This window comes from Ranitomeya variabilis, chromosome 3 (assembly GCF_051348905.1).
Source record: "Ranitomeya variabilis isolate aRanVar5 chromosome 3, aRanVar5.hap1, whole genome shotgun sequence".
In the NCBI taxonomy this organism is placed as follows: domain Eukaryota; kingdom Metazoa; phylum Chordata; class Amphibia; order Anura; family Dendrobatidae; genus Ranitomeya; species Ranitomeya variabilis.
The window spans coordinates 270,705,991-270,730,207 of NC_135234.1; the positions used below are offsets into that span (position 1 = coordinate 270,705,991).

The window sequence follows — 24,217 nt, forward strand, 5'->3', positions numbered from 1 at the left end:
TGAATATTCTTTCACTTAAACAGCAGACCCACATGGTTTCCCCAGCGCCTGATTCCTGCAGCAGCTGGGGAGATCTGTGTCCGGTGAAGGAGGGGGCAGGAGCACGGTGCCACAGGAGGGAGGGATGTCGCATACCTGACAGCACTGATGCAATGCTGAGTGCTCTGTGGAGGACGTGTGCAGAGGTCATTAAGAGGGCGGGCTGGAGCATCTCTTAACCGCACAAAGCCCTGCCTCTTCATGTCGTCATCACAGGTCCTGCAGACACCTCAATACAAATGGTGCAGCTTTGTCTTACATGATCTGTTGTGACACTGTATATTCAAATTCGCAGACAGTGGCTGAAAAAAAAAATGCTGCCGGAAATGTACCAATAAAAATACTCGCCAACTGGGCATAGAAAAGGTTCAACAGCTAGTCTTAAATTATAAGCTTACATAGATAGGTAGTAGCTCAACTAATTTGCCATTGGACCACTCCTTTAACGTCTTAGCATCAAGTCTGGTCACATAGTGCTTAGCATAAATGAATATTCCTCATTGATGCGGTCTTTGATAATCATAGAGGTAATTTAAACACTAAATTTAGTTGTTGTGGAGTGTATTCATTTTGCAGCAACAGATTTGGAGCAAAATGTAAGCTTTTTAAATGAAAGTTATATTAACTTTACTTTCACGTTATGGGTTAAACATGTTTTATGGAACTTCGTCTTGTAAAAATTTTGGAAACTTCAGTGAGAATGAGTAAGGCCAAGTTCACATTTGCGTTAGTCAGAACGGCATAGGGCTGCGTACTTTTTCCCTTCATATCCGCACAGCTGCGAATGCGTACTGCGTACCTATCTTTAACATTGCATTCAACGCATGTCCCTGCGTACCCAGAGTTTCGACGTGCCCGCCGACCGCACAGGAAATTGCTGCGTTCCCATACAGTCAGTGGGCACATCAAAACACCGCATCCAATGCATGTCCCTGCGTACCCAATGTTAAATATAGGTATGCAGGACGCATGCGCAGCTGTGCGGATATGAAGGGAAAAAGTATGCAGCCCGAATGTGAACTTGTGAATATAAATGTGAACTTAGCCTAAGGGGTGAAAAAAAAAATTGCTGGCCTCAATTTTTTTTTTTTTTTTTTTTTTTTTTTAACTGTTGTATTTTCACAACTCAAAGTTAAACTTCTGTGAAGCACCTGGGGGTCCAAGGCGCTCCAACCATACATCTAGATACATTTGAGGAGTCTAGCTTCCAAAATAGCATGACTTGTGAAGAGTTTCCACTGTTTTGGCACATCAAGAGCTCGCCAAACGTGACATGGCGTTCGCACCTGATGTGAGCGGTTGGCTTCTGTAGCTCCTCCGCTGTGACCCTGCATTTATCCTGACATAGGTCCTCTCTGGGAGCCGGTAATGCGGTGCACTGCTGAGGGAGGATACCGGAGGTCGGTCCCGACGCTCGATGCTGTGGAGAGATGCGGATATGGTCTGGAAGCGGCAACAGGACGCCAAGGCAGGAGTGGCGAGTCGGACCCAACATGGCGCTGACAGTGTGGAGGCGGCAGAAAGAGCAGACGCTGCAAATGCCTCCTACGCAAGGAGGCTAGAGGTGGCTGCCAAGCTGGAAAAGTATGCCTGGGTGGATGGAGCAGGGAAAACTATGGCTGATGAGGAAGAGGAACAGGCTGTAGAGAAAATTAAAGAGCAAGGAGAAGGTTCAGAGGCTGATACGGAACAGAGGGGCCAGAATAGGGAGGAAGAAAGGCAGGAATACGAAGAAGTGGAGCAGGAGACTGGAGGAGCCTATAATAGGGGAGCCGACATTGCAAAACATTTATGATTTGATCAGATCATGCAAAACTGCAATAACGACCCTTAGGCTGCCGTTACACTATCAGTATTTGACATCAGTATTTGTAAGCCAAAACCAGGAGTGGGTGATAAATGCAGAAGTGGTGCATATGTTTCTATTATACTTTTCCTCTAATTGTTCCACTCCTTGTTTTGGCTTACAAATACTGATGTAAAATACTCACCAAATACTGCTAGTGTGACGGCAGCCTTAAGGCCCCGTCTCACATAGCGAGATCGCTGCTGAGTCACAAGATTTGTGACGCAACAGCGACCTCAGTAGCGATCTCGCTATGTGTGACACGTACCAGCGATCAGGCCCCTGCTGTGAGATCGCTGGTCGTGTCGGAATGGCCTGGACCTTTTTTTGGTCGTTGAGGTCCCGCTGACAGCGCTGAATCGGTGTGTGTGACACCGATCCAGCGATGTCTTCACTGGTAACCAGGGTAAACATCGGGTTACTAAGCGCAGGGCCGCGCTTAGTAACCCGATGTTTACCCTGGTTACCAGCGTAAATGTAAAAAATAACAAACAGTACATACTCGCCTTCTGATGTCCGACAGGTCCCTTGCCGTCTGCTTCCTGCTCTGACTGCCGTACAGTGAGCGCAGCACAGCAGTGACGTCACTGCTGTGCTCTGCTCTCACTGTACGGCACTCAGAGCAGGAAGCAGACGGCAAGGGACCTGACGGACATCAGAAGACGAGTATGTACTGTTTGTTATTTTTTACATTTACGCTGGTAACCAGGGTAAACATCGGGTTACTAAGCGCAGCCCTGCGCTTAGTAACCCGATGTTTACCCTGGTTACCCGGGTGCTGCAGGGGGACTTCGGCATCGTTGAAGACAGTTTCAACGATGCCGAAGTCGTTCTCCTGATCGTTGGTCGCTGGAGAGAGCGGTCTGTGTGACAGCTCCCCAGCGACCACACAACGACTTACCAACGATCACGGCCAGGTCATATCGCTGGTCGTGATCGTTGGTAAATCGCTATGTGAGACGGGGCCTTTACACAGAGTGGATGGGACAAAGGAAGAAGTGAATACAATAAAGGCAGAGATTACCAAAATGGATAAGAGTGGGTGAGGTGGAGGAGAGAGTAAGCGTGCTGGAGGATCAACCCTCTAAAATGCAGAGGTCTCGCACTCCGTGCCTGCAAAAATGTGCTGCTCTGATTAATAAGAATGATGATCTGGAAAAATAAATCAAGATCAAGGAGGAATAATGTGAGAATTGTGGGCATCCCTGAGAAGACTGAAGGAAATGATCCTACAAAATGTATTGAGAAATAAGTCCGTGACAAGATAGGTGTTGATAACCTGTCTAAGTTATTTGTGGTGGAAAGGGCACACGTGTTCCTATGAGACCTCTCCCGCCGGGGTTTTCCCCCTCATACTATCCTTGCTAGGATCCTTAACTATAGAGACATACCATACTGAGGAGTGCCTGTACAGCGGAGGACATGTGCATTAATGGCCAAAAGATTTCTATTTATCCAGATTACTCGGCTGAGGTGCAAAAGCAGAGAATGAGTTATGGATCGGTTAAAAGAAGATTGAGGGACCTGAACTTGATTTACTTTACTCTTTACCCTGCAAAACTAAGTTGTAGCCCTGGAGGCGGTTCACTTCTTTCCAACACCAGAAGAAGCCACTAAGTGGCTGGACTTGAATAAAAAGCATTAAGCTACTTACGGGTAGTGGCATTTTTCGGAGGCCCATGACAGCACTACGAGAGAGGGGATACGCCCTTCAGGAACAGGAAACCTACAGATACAAAAGGGCGGCACCTCTCCCTATGCATCAGTTGTATATTAGAGCCTGAGAGGACTACCGCGGTTAGTAGCACACAAATATTATATACAGTTTATATACAAAACTAATCCAATGCAAATACCATACGTGAGATCTATATATATCTCATTATATACATTATAGGAAGTGCAACCCCCACGTGAAATAGGGAGGGAACTAAGGGTGCTGTCATGGGCCTCCGAAAAATGCCGCTACCCGTAAGTAGCTTAATGCTTTATTCGGACTCCCATGATAGCACTACGAGAGAATTACAGAGATGTAAAACTACCTTAGGGAGGGACTATAGCTTGCAGCACCCTTAACCCGAAGGTGAGATCAGAGGAGCACCCCAAGTCCAACCGATAGTGCTTGAAAAAGGTGGAAGGGGACGACCACGCAGCTGCCTTACATATCTGGTCGATTGATACTCCAGATCTTTCCGCCCAGGATGTAGCCATGGCCCTGGTGGAATGCGCCCTCAGATTCTGCGGAGCCAGACCTCCACCTGCAGTATAAGCCAGAGAGATAGCCTCCCTAATCCACTTCGCTAGTGTGTACTTCGAAACTCTAAGCCCTTTCCTAGGACCTTGGAAGGATAAAAATAACGCATCCTCTCTCTTCCAAGCGTTAGTGACTGATATACAGTGCCTACAAGTAGTATTCAACCCCCTGCAGATTTAGCAGGTTTAAGGTACCGTCACACTAAACGATATCGCTAGCGATCCGTGACGTTGCAGCGTCCTCGCTAGCGATATCGTTTAGTTTGACACGCAGCAGCGATCAGGATCCTGCTGTGATGTCGCTGGTCGCTGAATAAAGTCCAGAACTTTATTTGGTCGTCCGATCGCTGTGTATCGTTGTGTTTGACACCAAATGCAACGATACCAGCGATGTTTTACACTGGTAACCAGGGTAAACATCGGGTTACTAAGCGCAGGGCCGCGCTTAGTAACCCGATGTTTACCCTGGTTACCAGCGTAAAAGTAAAAAAAACAAACAGTACATACTTACATGCGTCCCCCAGCGTCTGCTTCCTGACACTGAGCGCCGGCCCTAAAGTGAAAGTGAAAGCACCAGCGGTGACGTCACCGCTGTGCTTGTTAGGGCCGGAGCTCAGTCAGTGTCAGGAAGCAGACGCTGGGGGACGCATGTAAGTATGTACTGTTTGTTTTTTTTACTTTTACGCTGGTAACCAGGGTAAACATCGGGTTACTAAGCGCGGCCCTGCGCTTAGCAACCCGATGTTTACCCTGGTTACCCGGGGACCTCGGCATCGTTGGTCGCTGGAGAGCGGTCTGTATGACAGCTCTCCAGCGATCAAACAGCGACGCTGCAGCGATCGACATCGTTGTCGCTATCGCTGCAGCGTCGCTTAATGTGACGGTACCTTTAGACATTTGGAATTAACTCGGCATTGTGACATTTGGACTGTAGATCAGCCTGGAAGTGTGAAATGCACTGCAGCAAAAAAGAATGTTATTTCTTTGTTTATTTTTTTTTTAAATTGTGAAAAGTATTTTCAGAGGGTCATTTATTATTCAACCCCTCAACCCACCAGAATTCTGTTTGGTTCCCCTAAAGCATTAAGAAGTAGTTCAGGCACAAAGAACAATGAGCTTCACATGTTTGGATTAATTATCTCTTTTTCCAGCCTTTTCTGACTATTTAAGACCCTCCCCAAACTTGTGAACAGCACTCATACATGGTCAACATGGGAAAGAAAAAGGAGCATTCCAAGGCCATCAGAGACAAGATCGTGGATGGTCACAAGGCTGGCAAGGGGTACAAAACCCTTTCCAAGGAGTTGGGCCTACCTGTCTCCACTGTTGGGAGCATCATTCGGAAGTGGAAGGCTTATGGAACTACTGTTAGCCTTCCATGGCCTGGACAGCCTTTGAAAGTTTCCTCCCGTGCCAAGGCCAGGCTTGTCCGAAGAGTCAAGGCTAACCCAAGGACAACAAGGAAGGAGCTCCGGGAAGATCTCATGGCAGTGGGGACATTGGTTTCAGTCAATACCATAAGTAACGTACTCCACCGCAATGGTCTCCGTTCCAGACGAGCCCGTAAGGTACCTTTACTTTCAAAGCGTCATGTCAAGGCTCGTCTACAGTTTGCTCATGATCACTTGGAGGACTCTGAGACTGACTGGTTCAAGGTTCTCTGGTCTGATGAGACCAAGATCGAGATCTTTGGTGCCAACCACACACGTGACGTTTGGAGACTGGATGTCACTGCATACGACATCAAGAATACCATCCCTACAGTCAAGCATGGTGGTGGCAGCATCATGCTGTGGGGCTGTTTCTCTGCCAAGGGGCCTGGCCATCTGGTCCGCATCCATGGGAAGATGGATAGCACGGCCTACCTGGAGATTTTGGCCAAGAACCTCCGCTCCTCCATCAAGGATCTTAAGATGGGTCGTCATTTCATCTTCCAACAAGACAACGACCCAAAGCACACAGCCAAGAAAACCAAGGCCTGGTTCAAGAGGCAAAAAATCAAGGTGTTGCAGTGGCCTAGTCAGTCTCCTGACCTTAACCCAATTGAAAACTTGTGGAAGGAGCTCAAGATTAAAGTCCACATGAGACACCCAAAGAATGTAGATAACTTGGAGAAGATCTGCATGGAGGAGTGGGCCAAGATAACTCCAGAGACCTGTGCCGGCCTGATCAGGTCTTATAAAAGACGATTATTAGCTGTAATTGCAAACAAAGGTTATTCCACAAAATATTAAACCTAGGGGTTGAATAATAATTGACCCACACTTTTATGTTTAAAATTTATAAAAATGTAACTGAGCAACAAAACTTTTTGGTTTGTAAGATTTATGTATCTGTTAATAAATCCTGCTCTTGTTTGAAGTTTGAAGGCTCTAACTTTTTTGCATCTTATTAAACCTGCTAAATCTGCAGGGGGTTGAATACTACTTGTAGGCACTGTATTCTAACAGGCATCTCCTAACATCTAACGTATGGAGTAGTTCTTCCTTAGTATTAGAGGGGTTAGGGAGGAATGATGGTAACACTATCTCCTGTGATCTGTGAAAATGTGAGGCAACTTTTGGCAAATAGGCGGGGTCCGGTTTTAGGACTACTCTGTCCTGTAGAAACTCTGTATACGGGGAGAGTCTAGAGAGCGCTTGTATGTCCCCTACCCTACGAGCAGATGTTATTGCTACCAAAAATGCTGTCTTGAGGGACAATAATTTAACTGAAGCCGAATGTAAGGGCTCAAACGGTTCTCTAGTCAAGGCTGACAGGACTAGGTTGAGATCCCAAGGTACCGACCTGTTCTTGTGTATAGGTCTAGCTCTACTAGAAGCTTTTATAAACCTTGATACCCAATAATTATTAGCAATGTTACAAGAAAACAGGGCCCCTAGGGCTGAGACTTGTACTTTTAACGTACTTGTAGATAGATTTAGCTCTAACCCCTTCTGCAGGAATTCTAAAATTTGGTTAATTGGTAACCCTTCTTCGATTCTAAAATCTGAAGAGGCCAAGAACTTCCTCCAGGTTCTAGAGTAGATCTTTGTTGTTATATTTTTTCTACTCTTCATAAGGGTATCAATTAAATTTTGGGAAAAACCTCTGTTTTTTAATAATGACCTCTCAAACTCCATGCTGTCAAATGGAGCCCCTTCACCTGCGGATGGGTGATCGGACCTTGATGGAGTAAATTTGGAATGTCCGGGAGTACCCAGGGGTCTTCCACCGACATGGTCCTGAGCCAAGCGAACCAAGCTCTCTTGGGCCAGAAAGGGGCGACCAGTATGACCCTTGCTTGGTCCTCCCTTATCTTCCTGACCACAAGAGGTAATAGGCCCAGCGGGGGAAATGCATAAGCCAATTGTAAGTCCCATTTGATCAGGAAGGCGTCCACTGCCAACGGATTCTCCCTGGGATTCAGGGAACAGAATTTTTTTGTTTTTCTGTTGTCCCTGGTGGCAAACAGGTCCACGTCTGGATGACCCCACATGTGGACAATGTGACCGAAGATGTCTTTGTTCAGGGACCATTCCCCTTGTTTTAAGGTGTTGCGGCTTAGAAAGTCCGCTTTTATGTTTTCTTTCCCCTTTAAGTGCAGAGCAGTTAAAGATAGTAAATGGTTCTCTGCTGTCTGGAGAAGGCGGTCCGCTACTCCCATCAGAGATTCGGAATGTGTTCCACCCTGGTGATTTACGTAGGCTACTGCCACCTGGTTGTCGGAGAGGATCTTGACGTGGTGACCCTGTAGATACACGAGGAGTTCCTTAACTGGCAATTCAATAGCCATTAACTCTCTCTGATTAGAAGAGGCTGATGTTTGAGGGTCCCATAGCCCTTGAACTACGATGTCACCCATGTGTGCCCCCCATCCCGTAGGGCTGGCGTCTGTTGTTATTACACGAGTCACATGCGTCACCCAGGGAACTCCTGCCGATAGATTGTCTTCTACTAGCCACCATCTGAGAGATGTAAGCACTACCGGACTTAACTTCACCTGACCCTGCAAGGACCCCTGTAAGGCTCTATCATTATCCAGAACCTCAAACTGTAAAGGTCTGGTATGGAATTGGGCCCAACGGACGGCAGGAATGCACGAAGTTAGGGATCCTAACAGTGACATAGCCTGTCTAAGGGTCATGGATGGTTTATTAATTAATCGCCTTTGACACCTGTTGTTGAATGTGGAGCAATTTATCAGGCAGCAGACAGCATTGTTGGGTTTCTGAATTTAATAACAGTCCGAGGAATCTCTGAATTTTAGGGGGCTGTAAACGGGATTTGTCATAATTTATAATCCAGCCCAGACGTTCTAGTTTGACTATGGCTGTCTTTGCTTGTGAAAGGCAATGATCTGCTGAATTCCCCACAATAAGAAAATCATCCAGATAAGGTATTATGAGGATATTGAATTCCCGCAAATGTGCCATAACCTCAGCGACTACTTTAGTAAATACCCTAGGTGCTGCTGAAATGCCGAAGGGAAGGGCTCTATATTGAAAACGACAAACAATTCCCTCTATAGACACCGCCACCCTCAGGAACCTCTGGAAGTTCTCATGGATAGGTATATGATAGTATGCGTCCTTAAGATCTACAACTACCATAAAGCAGTGTTTGAACAACATCTTTATTGTAGAACTGATAGACTCCATTTTGAAGGTTTTATTAACCAGGAACTCATTAAGGGATTTAAGATTAATGATAGTTCTAAACGACTTATCTGGTTTTTGAATCAGAAATAAAGGAGAGTAGAACCCTCTTCCTTTTTCTGAATCTGGAATCTCAATCGGCACTTTTTTAAGACATAGATTCACGACTTCCGCTTCCAAAGCTGTCTGTTCCACAGTGGAGGAACGTAAGGGGGTGAGTTTAAATTTATCACGAAGCCAGTGGTTAAACTCCAGTCTCAGACCGTCTGATATAATGCCTCGGACCCAGTCACTATTAGTGATGTCAGACCATACGGAAGAGAAGGCTGCCAATCTCCCTCCCACAGGGATTGCTAGTCATTGGTCTAACTTTTTCCGTTCTTTTGAGGAACGGCGGAACATATAGCCCGGACCTCTCTTGCGTCTATCCTCCCATCTGAAATTATCTCTAGAGGGTGAGGACGCGCGTTTCCTTCCGCGACCAAACCTCCTCCTGTTGAAAGGGCGACGGTAAGATGCTGATGCCAGATTAGGGAACTTCTTATCATCTCCTGCTTTTTCAAGCAACTCGTCCAGATTTGGTCCGAAGAGATATTCCCCCTTGCATGGGATAGCGCAGAGCTTGGATCTTGACTGGATGTCACCAGACCAACACTTTAACCATAAGGCTCTACGAGCCGCGTTGGAAAGACCTGCTGCTCTGGCCGCCATTCTGACAGAATCCAATGAAGCGTCCGACAGGAAGGCCGCAGCATCTTTAATTACTGGGAGCGCATTCAGGATTGTATTCCTGGACGCACCTTCCTTAAGTTGTGACTCCAACTGATCCAGCCAGACCATTAAAGATCTGCCTGTACATGTTGCGGCCACTGCTGGTCTCAGAGATCCGGCCGCCATCTCCCAGGTACCTTTAAGGAAGGTGTCTGCCTTCCTATCAAGTGGATCTTTAAGGGTCCCCATATCCTCAAAGGGTAATGAGGCTTTTTTGGACGCCTTCGCCACCGCAGCATCTAGTTTAGGGGCCTTGTCCCAGGTATCAACGGCTGCATCCTCAAAGGGATACCTGCGTTTTAATGCTGGTGGTAACGAGCCTTTCTTCTCCGGTTTCTTCCACTCTCGGAGAATTAAATCCTGAACTTTATCAATCACCGGAAAAGATCTACGTCTTTTATGGTCTAATCCGCTGAAAATTATTTCCTGTCTGGAAGGTTGCGTTTTAGGCTCTTCCAGGCCCATCGTACTTCTGACTGATTTAACTAGTTTATCAACTCGGTCCAGAGGTAGACAAAATCGGCCAGAGTCCTCTTCCGATGACGAGGAAGAGGGAATAGAGCCATAGAAACCTTCCTCTCTTTCTTCCTCCGAAGACTCAGAGATTAAGGGAGTTTTATGTTTCGAACCTCCCGCCTGGGATAGAGACCGCAGGGATTCCCTTACTTCCATACGGATCATCTCTTAAGTTAGCCGTACTTGCAGATTCTTCCGCTACCTAGGGGAGGACAATAAGGTGATACCATCTATCCGACCTGATGTCCCTTAACCCCTACCACACCTGTAGACCTCACCGTCTGCTGTATACAGGGGGCACATAATTTTTTGGGACAAGAATCTGGTAAAGGGATTCCACATAGGGCGCACTCCTTATGTTTCGTCTTTGCACTTTTCTTTCCCTAGAATGACAAAGTATAAGGGGGGCCCGCGTCACTGAGTGAACATTCACGTAGATCACTTACCAGCGTACGCCAAACAAAGGTACCGGAACACGAGGGGGTTCTTTCCCAGTCGAAGCTCTCGATCCCTGCTTGGACGAGCTTTTGCGGCTGGACTGGTCACTCCTGACATGCTCCTTCTCCAAGGGCTTCTGTCGCACATCCAGTAGCTGAGGCTGCTCACCATCACTCACCATGATGGAAATGTGGCCAAAAGCAGGGCTCTAAATCCGACACCTGCTTAAATCCCCCTGAGTTCCGGTCAGCAGGCTGCCTGGCATCATCCCATTGGTTTCTGCTGACCAGACCGCAGCTGGGAGGTCAGCGGTGGTTAATGAGGAATCCGGTGTCCAGGATCGATGGGCGCCGCCATCTTGGATAGACTGCGCATGCGCAGCCATCCAGTGACCCGGAAGCGCCTGCTGACTCCGCCCCCGGCGTCACAGCACTCCGGAAATGCTCCTGAGAGCGGTGCAGGACGCCGGAGATGTACAACAGCGCTCCGGTCGGCGTTTCTCTCCTGCCACCGCTACCCCACCACACCGCCGCACTGCTGCATGGACCAAGGGGGACGGTTATACTCACCAACGCCGGCACAGAATGGAGATCAGGAATCCTCCGGACCCTGCTGCAACACGCCACCGACGTGCAGTCCAGCCAGGACCACCGTGGCGTCTCCAGGGAGATCCGCACCGGCCGAGGTAGGAGACCCCCCCGCTACCAGATTCGGCCGGCCGGCCTGGGATCCATTACGAGGATTTTCATCTGTAGGATCCTGTCCCTCCAGGAACAGGAAACCAACTGATGCATAGGGAGAGGTGCCGCCCTTTTGTATCTGTAGGTTTCCTGTTCCTGAAGGGTGGATCCCCTCTCTCGTAGTGCTGTCATGGGAGTCCGAATAAATAAACTTGTAGTTGATAAGGAGGGAGGGAAGTGAAAGGACGATGATGAAGATGTGGTTGCCTTAGGCTACTTTCACACTAGCGTCGGGCACTGCACGTCGCAATGCGCCGTTGTGGAGAAAAAATGCATCCTGCAAAGTTGCCCACAGGATGCGTTTTTTTTTTCCATAGACTTATTAGCGATGCAGTGCCACACGTCGCAACCGTTGCGTCGTGTTTTGGCGGACCGCCGCCACAAAAAAAGTTACATGTAACTTTTTTTGTGCGTCGAGATAGCCATTTTCGACCGCGCATGCGCGGCCGAAACTCCGCCCCCTCCTCCCCGGACCTTGCAATGGGGCAGCGGAAGAGTCGTAAGACTGCTTCCGCTGCCCACATCGGGCATTTTTTGCACAGTATGCGTCGGTACATCGGGCCGACGCAGCGCGACGGCCCCGTACCGACGCTAGTGTGAAAGCAGCCTTATAGAAGCCTTTGGACTCTGTTTTATTAGCTGTTGCGGATCTCAGGGGGACTTATTGAAATAATGGTGCTTTATGTATGTGGAGGGGTTGGCGAGGTGTTAATAGTTACATAGTTACAGCGGTTTACAGTCACTGCGGGAAGGCTAGCTAGATGCTGGACTACTCACTCTCTGATAAGAGGTGAAATATAACAGCGGATTAGTTATGGTTTACAGTGTTAATAAATATTGGGGAGGGTCGGGGTTCATTGTAGGAAAACGGGACTTACTGCATATAGAGAGCAGAACTCTATTTTAAGGGGTCAGGAATTTGCATATGTGAGGTTATATGGTGGGAGACAAAATTAAAGCTGGAATACAAGAGGACTGTCGGAGGGAACTCGGAAAACGGCAATTATGGAATATGTGAGAAAACGATGCCCATATGTCACTTGTCTCCAGGAGACTCATTTACTCAAAGAAAAGGTGAAAGTGTTGAAAAGGAGGTGGATTGGAAAGTCCTATTCTACGCATTCTTTGTATGCTAGGGGGGGTCTCAGTATTGATAGGGGCATCCACACCCTTTGAAGAAATTGAGAGCTATGTAGATAAGGAAAGGCAGTATGTTCTGATACTTTGTATAATTTATGGGCAACCATTATGTATCGTGGCTGTGTATTTCCCACCCCCATATTCTGGGAAAAAGGTACAAGAAATATTTGAATTATATAAACGGGGTATGGGATTACCACTGTTAATTATTGGAGATTTCAATAATGTGATGGATGGTGGGACAGCATTAGCAAGGTTTGAGCAAGGGCTTTAAAAAACAGTTGGCATTTGGGAACTATATGAAAGAATTGGGGATGGTGGATCTCTGGAGAGTGGGGAATGAGAACAAAGTTTGTTACTCCTGTTATTCTGCAACTCATGGGTCTCTTTCCAGGACTGTCCTAGCACTAGGTAATGATTTATTGACGCATATGGTTTGTTCGGTAGAATATCTTCAGAGAGTGATTTCAGATCACAAGCCTATAGAGTTACTAATTAAACAGAAGGGAGGGATGTTTGGACAGGGTGGTGGGTGGAAATTTCATCCCTTATGGCTTGAGCATATCAATATGGATAATATCAAGAAGGAGATTAAAGAATATTGGCAGTTTATCGAGAATAGTGCTGATAAGCGGATAGTTTGGGATGCAATGAAAGCTTTCCTGAGGGGCCTCCTTTTTAGGGAGACCTCTAGATGTAAATCCAAATCTAGGATGGAAGATAGGGAAGTCAGAGACATTAGAAAGGGCAGAAAGATATGTGTTGGGTCCATCAGAGGTGACTCAATGTAGATTCAGGGAAGCCCAGGAAGTGATTAATAAGTTGCACATGAAAAAAGCGGAGAGAAGAAGAAAATTTGAGAAACTAAGAGGGGGAAAGAGTGGGACACTTGCTCTCGGTAGTAACAGCGGCAGAGAATGACTCGTCGTATGTATACAAAATAAGGACAGATGAAGGGACTGATGACAGATATAGAGGATATTTTGGGGGAAATTAGAAGATTTTATGAACAACTGTATTCATCTGGATTGAGGGCCACATTAGGGGACATAGACTTCCTTGGTGAGGCGAGACTTCCCAGGATTGGGGATTATGATAGGAGGAGGTTGGATGAACCTATAACGGAAGAGGAGATTAAAATTGCTATCATGTCAATGACCAATAACAAGGCCCCTGCAGCTGATGGACTTCCGGTTGAGATATATAAGAATTTGATGGATGTATCAGTGGCTAAATTAAAGGTAGTGTTTGATGAGGCCTTACAGAAAGGGGAGCTGCCGGAGTCCATGAGAGGTAATAGTGGTGGTTATTTTGAAGGAAGGTAAGAACCCGGGGTTGGCGGAATCCTATAGGCCGATTTCATTGCTGACGGCAGGTGTTAAGATTTTGTCTAAGGTAGTGGCTAACCGTTTGGCAGGTGTGGTCCAGAATCTTGTTCATCCTGATCAATCTGATCTGGTTTTATACCAAACAAGTCTACAGCCACAAATTTAAGTAGACTATTCTTGAACTTACAAATGCCGTCGGACAATGGGGTTAACAGGGTTGTGGTATCACTGGATGCGTGTAAAGAGTTTGATAGTGTTGAATGGTCCTATCTTTGGGAGGTATTGAGATCTTTTGGTTTTGGGCCGACTGTTATGATCCTTAGTGGTTGAGGATCACAAATTACTCCAGCTAAGTAACAAACATAGGACAAGCTCTAGGGAGGTGGCAAGCAGGACTGACCGCAAATCTGAACCTAACCAAACACACTAGAAGTAGCCGGTGAACGTGCCTGAATTCCTAGACGTCTCGAGCCAGCCTAAGGAACTAACTACCCCTAGAGAGAAAGAAAGACCTCTCTTGCCTCCAGAGAAATAATCCCCAAAGATATAGAAGCCCCCAACAAATAATAACGGTGAGGTAAGAGGAAGGCACATACACAGGGGTGAAAGCAGATTCAGCAAATGAGGCCCACTAATACTAGATAGCAGAAAATAGAAAAGGGAATCTATGCGGTCAGTAAAAAACCCTTACAAAATATCCACTCTGAGATTTCAAGAACCCCCACACCAACTAACGGTGTGGTAGGAGAAACTCAGTCCCCTAGAGCAACCAGCATGCGAAGAAATCACATTTTAGCGAGCTGGACTAAAAACATAATGAACACTGATAATCAAAAAATGATCAAACAAAAACTTAGCTTGTCTTGGAGAGACTGGAAGCAAGGTAGACACACGGAATCTGAAGAGCACTGAATACATTGATAGCAGGCAAGGAACTGAGTATCCAGGTGGGCTAAATAGAAAACCAACCAAGGATAACGAACCAGCTGATGAAGCCAACCTGCAAAAGGACAACACTACACAGTACCGCTTGTGACCACTAGAGGGAGCCCAGAAATAGAGTTCACAACAGCCGACCTTTATTTCATGGGTGAGACTATAGTATGCTTCCCTGACTGCTAGGGTGAGAGTCAATGGACAGTTGTCTGGAAGTTTTGGCCTGTATAGGGGGGACGAGGCAGGGGTGTCAGCTGTCTCCGCTACCTTTCGCGTTGGCAGTGGGGCCCCTGGCACAGACAACTAGAAATGCGGGCTCGGTTCAGGGGTTTCAGTATGGTCTAATGGAGGAAAAAATAGCTCTGTATGCAGATGACCTGTTGCATTTTTTTGGAAGACCCGGGAGAGTCCTTCTTGGGAGCGATGAATATTCTTAAGACATTTGGAGATATATCGGGTGTTGAAATTAATTGGGAGAAGTCTAATATTTTGGTGGTGGATAAAGCGTGTGATGATATTCTGATATCAGGGGAGGGTAGTAAGTTGACAGTGGTTCAACAGTTCAACAGTGGGTGTCCAGATGTCTCTTCCTCTCTCGAGATATGTTGACCTGAATTTGTACTCATTGCTGGATAGATTTAGGAAGAAAATAGGGGCATGGTGCAGATTATACCTCTCAGTGGTGGGAAGGATAAACTTAATTAAAATGATTCTTATGCCCCAATTACTGTATGTACTGCATAACACCCCCGTTTGGTTTTCCCGGAAGTGGTTTCATACCATTAATTCTATATTTCGTGACCTTGTCTGGGGGAAGAAACAGCCAACAATTAGGCTAGAATTGCTCCAGAGGCCAAAGGACGGAGGTGGATTGGCACTTCTGAACCCTTGGATTTAACTTTTTGGCAGCGCAGGGTCAACAGATGAGAGGGTGGACAGAGGTGAATGGAGCGGGCTCGGTTCAACAGATTTTGGTTTGGTTATTGGGAAGGGATCCATTAGTTAAGGGCTTGGAGGCAGGTAGTTTTAAAGTTTGGAATGGCCTATCCTACTTTTGACATTATTTCAAAGGGTGTGGGAGGCAGTTAAAAAGACAAGGGAAGTGGGACTCCTAACAAATCTTTCCCCAATATGGCACAACGAAGTATTACCGGAATTAAAATGGGGGAATTAAAAAATTGGAAAATACTGGGTATTCAATATATGGCCCAGATGCAAGACGCACAAGGACTGACATCTTTTGAGGCACTGCAGGAGAGCTACGGGCTGCTGGAGACTTGCAGGTTTCAATATGGACAGCTGAGACATGCCTATTTAGCACAGAGTAAAACAGTTAACATGGAGATTCATAAAGACATTCTGGTTGACTGTTTGTGCAAAGGGAGGAACGAAAGGGGTGGTTTCAGATATCTATAGGGATTAGCTTTATACCTTCAACATATGCCCAATTAAAGCAAAAGAAATGGGAGGAAGAGCTAGGAAGGAGAGAGGAGGATAAATGGGAAGATATCATGGAATATATCCCCCAGTTATCATTAAGTAAGCCGGGTAGACTCTCACAAATATATGTACTCCATAGAGTATATAAAACTCCAGATAAGCTGTATAAAGCTGGGCTGAGACAGACCTCTGGGTGTCCATGGTGTCTGTCCAAGGGGGCAGGGATTCTGCATATGTCATGGCAATGTCCGAGGCTGAACCCGTATTGGCTAGATGTAGGGGAAGCATATGGCTGTAAAATTGAAAGGGATCCTGTGATATGTATTTTGGGTTACGTGGAAGAGATTCGTATGCAAAATTATCATAAACTGGCTATAGACAGATTATTGTATGTTGCGCGAAAGCCAATTGCCAGACACTGGTTGAGTGAAGAACTGCCGACGCTGCGAGAATTCTATAGACAGTGATATGGTTGTTAATATGGAAAAGGGTATTTACGAAAAAAAGGAAAAGTGTGAAAACCTTTGAAACACTATGGAAACCGTGGATGGAGAGGAGCAGATCCCAATGGGGTGTCGTTTTAGTATGTAGGCACTGTATGTTATTGTCCAATTGCTGTTCATATAGGTATTAAGGGGGGGTGGGGCTTAAGGGATTGTTTCAAAATCTGTAAACATGTCTATTTCCGTTTTGACACAATTGTGTTTGTCTGTCAATTTGAATACTGTTAATAAAAATTGATCTGATCTAAAAAAAAAAAAAATTATTGGATTCCTGCCAATATTGCATTCAAAATGTCAAACTGTGCTCCATCCCTTCTGAGAACTGCTATGCGCCAAAAAGTGTTTTCTCCCACATATGCGGTATCGGCGTACCTTAGAGAAATGGTACAATTCTTGGGGTTCATTTTCTTTAGTTACCCTTGTGAAAATTTGAAAAAAAAATTTGTTCTGAAGTATGTTTTAAAAAAATAAAGTAGTTCATTTTATTCATTCCACATTGCAAAAATTCATGTGAAGCAAGTTTTTTTTTTTTCCACGAACGCAAGTCTTATTGGATAAAATTTTACTACTATTGTGAAGCCCAATGTCACGAGAAAAACTCAATCAGTGAGATCCACTGAAGCTTTCCAGTTATTACTACAAAGTGACACTGCTCAGAACTGTACAATTTTGCCTGGTCATTAAAGTGAAAACAGGCTTGGGGGGGGGGGGGGGGGGGATACAGAGTTAATATATAAAACACATTTGTTTTCGCTGCCTTCGTAAATGTCTGATCAAAATATAACATTAATTTAACTCTATCATTAAATGCAGCACAGAGAATGAAAAAAATCAAAATGTCAGAATTACCGTTTTCGGGGCAGACATGACATTGCAATAAGAAGTGATTTAAAAATCTTATCTACCCCAAAATGGTATCAGTAAAAACACTAAGCTCAAGGCAAAAGAATAAACCATCACACAGCACAATATCCCGAAAATGCCCCCCTCTCCCCCCAAAAAAGTGTTATGGGTCTTGGAAAAGAGAGACAAGCAAAGGTTTTTTTTATATTTAAGTGGTGAAGAAAATTCAGAAATTTGTTAAAAAAAACAACAAACAAACTGATACTTCTCTGTTTAATCACACGGATCTGGAGAATCACATTGACAAATCAGATTCACCACATAGGGAACATGATAAATAACGCCTCCTCCTCACTGCCACCCCGCCCCCCACAAAAAACAAAAAAGTGAAATTGTACGCTTTCAATTTCAATGGAGCTTCCCCCCCCCCCTGCTTTTCAGTGAATCACTTGATAAAATGAATGAGGTTATTCAAAAGCACAACTCATCCAGCAAAAATCAAGCTCTCATACAGCTGGGGGGGGGGGGGGGGTGTCGGCGTTCTGGCTACTTCAAGTTTTTTGACCTGCAATTGTTTTATCGAGATCATCCGACAGCTTTAACGGGTGGAGCAGCAGTCTATACGAGGAATAACACTTTGCTACTCATGCACAAGCTGTGCAAAGTCATTTGTGCCTGACCAGCAAAACTTGTAATAGAAAGAAAAAGAACATGCCCACAAAAATGGGAACACCCGCAACAAGTTAAAGATATGTACTTTATTATCAGATCCAAAAATGAACAATTAAGCAGGACACAACAATTAAAAACCACCAAGAGTACATATGCTAGTCGTGCCTTAACCCATTCATGACCTTTGGATTTTCCGTTTTTCAGTGTTCGTTTTTCGCTCCCCTCCTTCCTGGAGGCAAAACTTTTTTATTTTTCCGTCAATATGGCCATGTGAGGGCTTATTTTTTGCGTGCCAAGCTGACGTTTTTAATGGTGCAGATACGTTCTTTTGATCGCCCGTTATTGCATTTTAATGCAATGTCGCGGCGACCAAAAAAAAGGTAATCTTGGTGTTTCAAATTTTTTTTTTTTTTTTTTTTTTTACACACTACACCGTTTAGCGATCAGGTTAATTTTTTTTTTTATTGATCGGGCAATTCTGAACGCGGCCATACCAAAATACGTGTATATTTGTTTTTATTTTGAATGCGGCGAAAGGGGTGTGATTTAAACTTTTATTTATTTTTTTAATTTTTTTCATATTTTAACTTTTTTTTTACTTTTGCCATGCTTCAATAGCCTCTATATTAACGCCACAGTTCCAGAGTGACTTGTCAATTCAAACCAGACAACCCCTTTAATCAAAATTTAGAACGCTGCTCCAAAAGGCCCCAATGTTTACACAATCCCATATGTGCACAAGACAAAATTATTTTCTGGAGCACATCTGGGTTACCTATTTTACTGTACATACACATATGGAGGGGTTTTTCTTTCCTTTATTGGTTTTGGAGCAGAAGTTCTCCAAATTCTCAAAAACTTGGCGTTTCTGGTAAGTTTAATCTCTGCAAAAATACTAGTGTGCACCTACAGTTAGAGAAATTCTGAGAGTTTTATAAGCTCTGTAGAGAAGATTATATCTGAAAGTCTGTGCATCAGACTGAACTTGATTGCAAGTGAAACTGAGTCCTAGAACTAACCCCTCAGACACGTGTCCCACATCTTTCCTACTTTGCCCTTTCCTCAACAGAAAATTCGTAAAAAGGGGTTATCCAGACTTGGACTCAAGTCTGTCACTATGACTGCATACTTGTAAATTCTCACAGCACGATCAAAGCACAGGTCAGGATTTGGGAGCTGGTGATCATGTGACTGGAAGTATGGCTTGCATACCTTTGGCCACTTTCCGACTAGACGTGCCTGGCCTCCCTCAATTTGCTTGTATTGAGAAAGGCCGTGCACGCCTAGTCGACATGTGACCGCATTAATAGAAATCGCACACCTGCACACTCCCAGAGAATCCAAACAGCAGACACTGTGCGCTGTGATGATTCACAAGTCACGTACAGACTGCAGACATAGAACCACAAGCCTGAACAACCTCTTTAAATGTGAGGAAAGTAAGTTTACAAAGGGCAGACATTAGGTACCTGGTTGTTTCTGCAGTGGCAACGAGTCCCTGCCCCCCCTGCAAAGTCTCTAGACTAGGTGTTTTATTGCCCCCAAATGAGCTCTCAATCTCTCGCAAAAAAAATAAATAAATAAATAAAACCACATAGGGGCAATACCAAGATGAGAGCGGCAGCATTATAATTTTAGCTGAATTGCTTTTACCCATCACTGATGTCAGGGGATAACACCAAGTGTTTCTCTTAAGTTGTACCACCTTTTAATCCGATTTAGAATAAAGATATTTAGCTTTAAATGTTTAGCTGCAGAGAACATACTGAAGGGCAAGGAAAGGAAGAAAGTCGGCTGCCAGGAGAAACTTAACAGGTTCCGACTTCCGGTGAGCTGTACAGGATGAAAGCCTAATATTCTGTCTACACATTAGTGTATGTACTTGGTTGTTAGACTAAGGTTCCTTTTTCCCACCTTCATATAATGAGAGGGATGTAAGAAGCGAGATGAAAAAGTACCGTAAAATCGAGAATTTTGATGGGTAAGCATTATGTGTGAAAGCATTACAAATTACTGGAGTGCTTCTTTAAACACAGACATGTGTACATAAAAGCTGCAGACCGATTCATTAAAAAAAAAAAAAAAAAATCTTACTGTACTCTGAAGACACTTACTTGCTTTTTGGGTGCTTTATTTTTCCCACTGTCAGATTTCTGAAGGGAAAAGAAATATACGACAAACCTCCAATTAGTAAAGAGACTGAAGTCACATACAGTACATTTGGAGTTGCAGTACAAGTTTTTAAACCTGCCGTTCTATTCATATTGGCTATACATTTGTACTGTTCGGGTCAGTCTGTTAATTTTTAAAATTTAGCTACTCTAAGTGTATTTGAATACCAGTTGCATTTAAATGTATGTGAACATGGTTGGTCAAAAACAAATGAAAAATAAAAAGCAAAGCTTTGGTTTTCTAAAGAAAATAAAGCAAAGGGTTGTAAAGGTTCACTTATTGCTATATTTTTTCATTCTACACCGAAATAACTCCCATTACATGTTGTAGTGAAAATATTTATACAAAGCCCATATTTGTTTTGTTTTATGCAGTTTATTGGTGTTCCGATGAGGGTTCATTTCACGCCATAAAACAAATGGCAGATACATCAACGTTATAAAATAAAACCATTGGTCAGATTGTTTTTGCGTCTGCTTGCGTAAATAGCCATTAGTTGATCTAGTTTATCAATTGCTCCTTTGGTATTATAATCCAATGTCATCTGTGGCTTTGTCATCCCAATAACTTACTGTACTGTCATGGTGCATCATGCTTTTCAGACTGACCTGTTTGATTTTTGGGGGAATGTAACCACTGTTGTATCTCCAGTACAGTAAAATGTTGAACTATGAACATATTTTACCAAGCATACCATGCGGAAGATCAGACTTGCTTTTTCCTACAGTACCCAGCATTGCAAGTTTTCATTTTAGCAACAGCTGATCCAGTTGGCGAGATGTAAAAAAAATTCACATTTAAGAACACATTTGTGCACCAGTTTGCTTCATTGTCTTAGTTAATAACCCGCCCAACCCATCCTCATACTTAGACCAAAAGATTCCCAGCACCTATATCTCTTATACATGCACAGAAATTGTAAGATATGAAGTTTCAAAAGTCCCACATTTTAGAAAATTTTAACGGACATCCTGTATTTTGATAAATGTTTTTTTCGTATGGAATTGAAATCAACTAATGCGAATCATGATAGATGGCTGTGAATTACCCATCCACTATATTGCCAGTAGTTTCATGGCCAAAAACTAAGTTTTGCGCAAGAAAATCTTAATGTAGTGATCCCATATGCCTTCCTCTAGCATCCCAAACAAGCAAATCAATGAATAACAGGGAATGGAAATTAAAAAAGGTAGATAATAAAGTAGTCACCTCATTAGAAAAGGATAAAACTATTGAGCAAGCCAAAAAGATATGCACAAAATCTGCATCCCAAGTGACATCTTAGACCAGGGGTGGGGTAATTTTTTTTCTGCGAAGGGCCATTTGGATATTTATACCATCCTTCGGGGGCCATACAAACTCCACCCACAAAGTACATCCTGATTCTGGCACTGGTGTCAGGACGTAATCTTTCATTGCATGCCCTTCAGTGTTCAGTAGCGAACAGTGTGTGTGCGCGTGCGTGCGCGCCAACAGAGCAAGAAGAAATTATTGAGCTGGTGGCAATCAAAATACAGCTCCCTGCCCAAGAACGCAGTAACTGAGAATCTGCTCGGGGGCCTGATAAAATGTCATCGAGGGCGGTAAATGGCCCTGAGGCCTGAGGTTCCCCACACCTGCCTTAGACATTGAGGTAAAATAACACCCCATTGAAATAATTGAATGAGTGTAAGATATAACTGGTAAATTATATATAGTTGAGTAATCTTATTGTTAGTAGGAGTAGACTAGAGTAGGGACTCCAAGATCCCCTCCCACTCCACCTCCTTAATATTTGGGATTAAGAGTCTCCATTTATATATTACTATCAATGTAGTTAAATTCAAGCCTGTAGATAATAGATGTGTATAGACTGAATGTGATGGTGTGATATGCTATGTGGGTATCATTTTTGTGTATATTTCTATTTTACTTATTTTCATGATGTTCTCTTGTAGAAGGAGTTATTTGCTAATTGATAAATGGCTGTTGCTGCCATCTGATATCAGCCCCCACAGCATTGTATTGTTTGCTAATATGCTAATGACATGTTGACCTAGCTTGTTGAAACAATGAGCCCCTGAGACCTTCCCCCTCCTGACCTGTGAATAAGAAGGGAGACTTAAAAATATCAGGGCAATGAGACACAGATCAGTCCTGTGTGGAACGATGATGTGTTCACAGCATCTCAGAGGATAGCATAGTCCATATACTCTTCTTTCTCTCTGTCTGCTGGATTGTTGGACTTTCATCCTGTTACTGAACTACATTCGGATTTTGGACTATTTTATCCTTTGTGTGGTGGATCGTATATGGACCTTTCGTATTTTTTCCTTAATAAAGGTCTTGGAATTGTTTACTATACTCTAGCTCTGTTGATTGTGTGATACCGGAGAAGGACCCCGTTACACTGGATATTAGACCTTGCGAACCCTGAGATATAATAACAATCAAGGGATAGTATGATATGGATCTGTTCACATTCAGATTTGTTGTTAGATGATATTGAAGTGCAACCCTGAGCTGAAGGTATCTAAAGAACTGGATCTTGGAATATGGTATTTAAGTTGTATGCTCAAACTACGGTACAGTAATATATTTCCTTCAAAAAGGTCTTTCAAAAAACACACATTACCAATATTCCACAAAGAAGCAGATGGATGTTCCATCAAGGTCAGAAAATATAGGTTCCCCCACAATAGCATTTCAGCCATGACACTATTCCTAGACTGTCTCCACACTAAACAAGCTAATTTAAGTAAAGGCCGCGGGTTGGGGTGGGTGGATAATAGATTTATCTAATTCCAAAAGGCTATTAAACATTCAGTTCTAGCTGAACATGCCAAATGGTTCTCCGCTAAAAATCAGGCATCCAGTTATGGATTGCCTTAAGTTGACACACCAGATAGCACAAATAAAATTTAGGTAGAGCAGTCATTTTTTGGCCTCTAGAGAGGATAATTTAAGTTTTGATCTGGAATTACCCCAAATAAAACATGGATATCAACGCGTTAAGAGATTTAAAGAAGGACTTGGGAACTATTACTGTGCTATGTTGCTACATAACTAAATTTAGGGAGCAGGAATAAATAAGTATAAATCAAGTTTCTCTGCCCTGGCACAGATCATAATAATTTACACCACAAAGAAAATGTAAGTTTCACATAATCTAATAAGGGAAACATTAGTGAGAAAATCTCTTCTGTAGACTTTTTGAATAACAATGCCCAACAAACAGGCTCTCCATGCTTGTGTTGTGACAGTGAAAGTGCCGTGACATGCAGCTGCAGCGCTGGACAGCAGATCAGCCGAAGCGATCCAGGTATCAGCATTCCCTACGCAGATTTTTTGGTAAGCGTTATAGCTTGCTGAATAAAGAGGGACCCAGACAGATTTGCTCATCTCAAGTCAATACACAATGCAGCCAGTGTTCAAAGTGGAAGGGTAAATGGATCACGCGCCACAGTGTATACACATGAATGTGCATTTAAAAAAAAAAAAATTGGAGGAAATACACCAACATAAGATGCCGTATATACCCGAGTATAATCCGACCCGAGTATAAGCCGACCCCCCTAATTTTGCCACCAAAAACTGGGGAATTTTAATGACTCAAGTATAAGCCTAGGGTGGAAAATGAAGCAGCTACTGGTAAATTTCAAAAATAAAAATAGATACCAATAAAAGTAAAATCGAGATATCAGTAGGTTAAGTGTTTTTGAATATCCATATTGAATCATGAGCCCCACAATGCTCCATACAGTTTATGATGGGCCCTATAAGATGCTCCATATTAAAATATGCCCCATATAATTCTGCACAAATGTTGATTATGGCCCCATAAGATGCTCCATAGAGATATTTGCCCCATATGCTGTTGCTGCGATTAAAAAAAAAAAACAAAACAAAAAAAAAACCCACATACTCACCTCTCGTCACTCAGGCCCCCGTCACTTGCAATACT

General features: G+C 43.9%; 1 protein-coding gene across 4 annotated transcripts in view; it reads right to left on the reverse strand.

Moving 5' to 3' along the window:
- The window catches only part of HMGA1 (high mobility group AT-hook 1), a 161,136-nt gene that overhangs the window by 20,696 nt on the left and 116,223 nt on the right, over nucleotides 1–24,217 (reverse strand). For 3 of the 4 annotated variants that reach the window (XM_077295491.1, XM_077295488.1, XM_077295489.1), the window contains one exon: nucleotides 20,217–20,255. The exons of the other annotated variant lie outside the window; for it this stretch is intronic. In XM_077295491.1, the coding sequence (XP_077151606.1) occupies nucleotides 20,217–20,255 (39 nt within the window). The remainder of the gene's footprint in view (nucleotides 1–20,216; nucleotides 20,256–24,217) is intronic. 4 annotated transcript variants of the gene reach the window in all.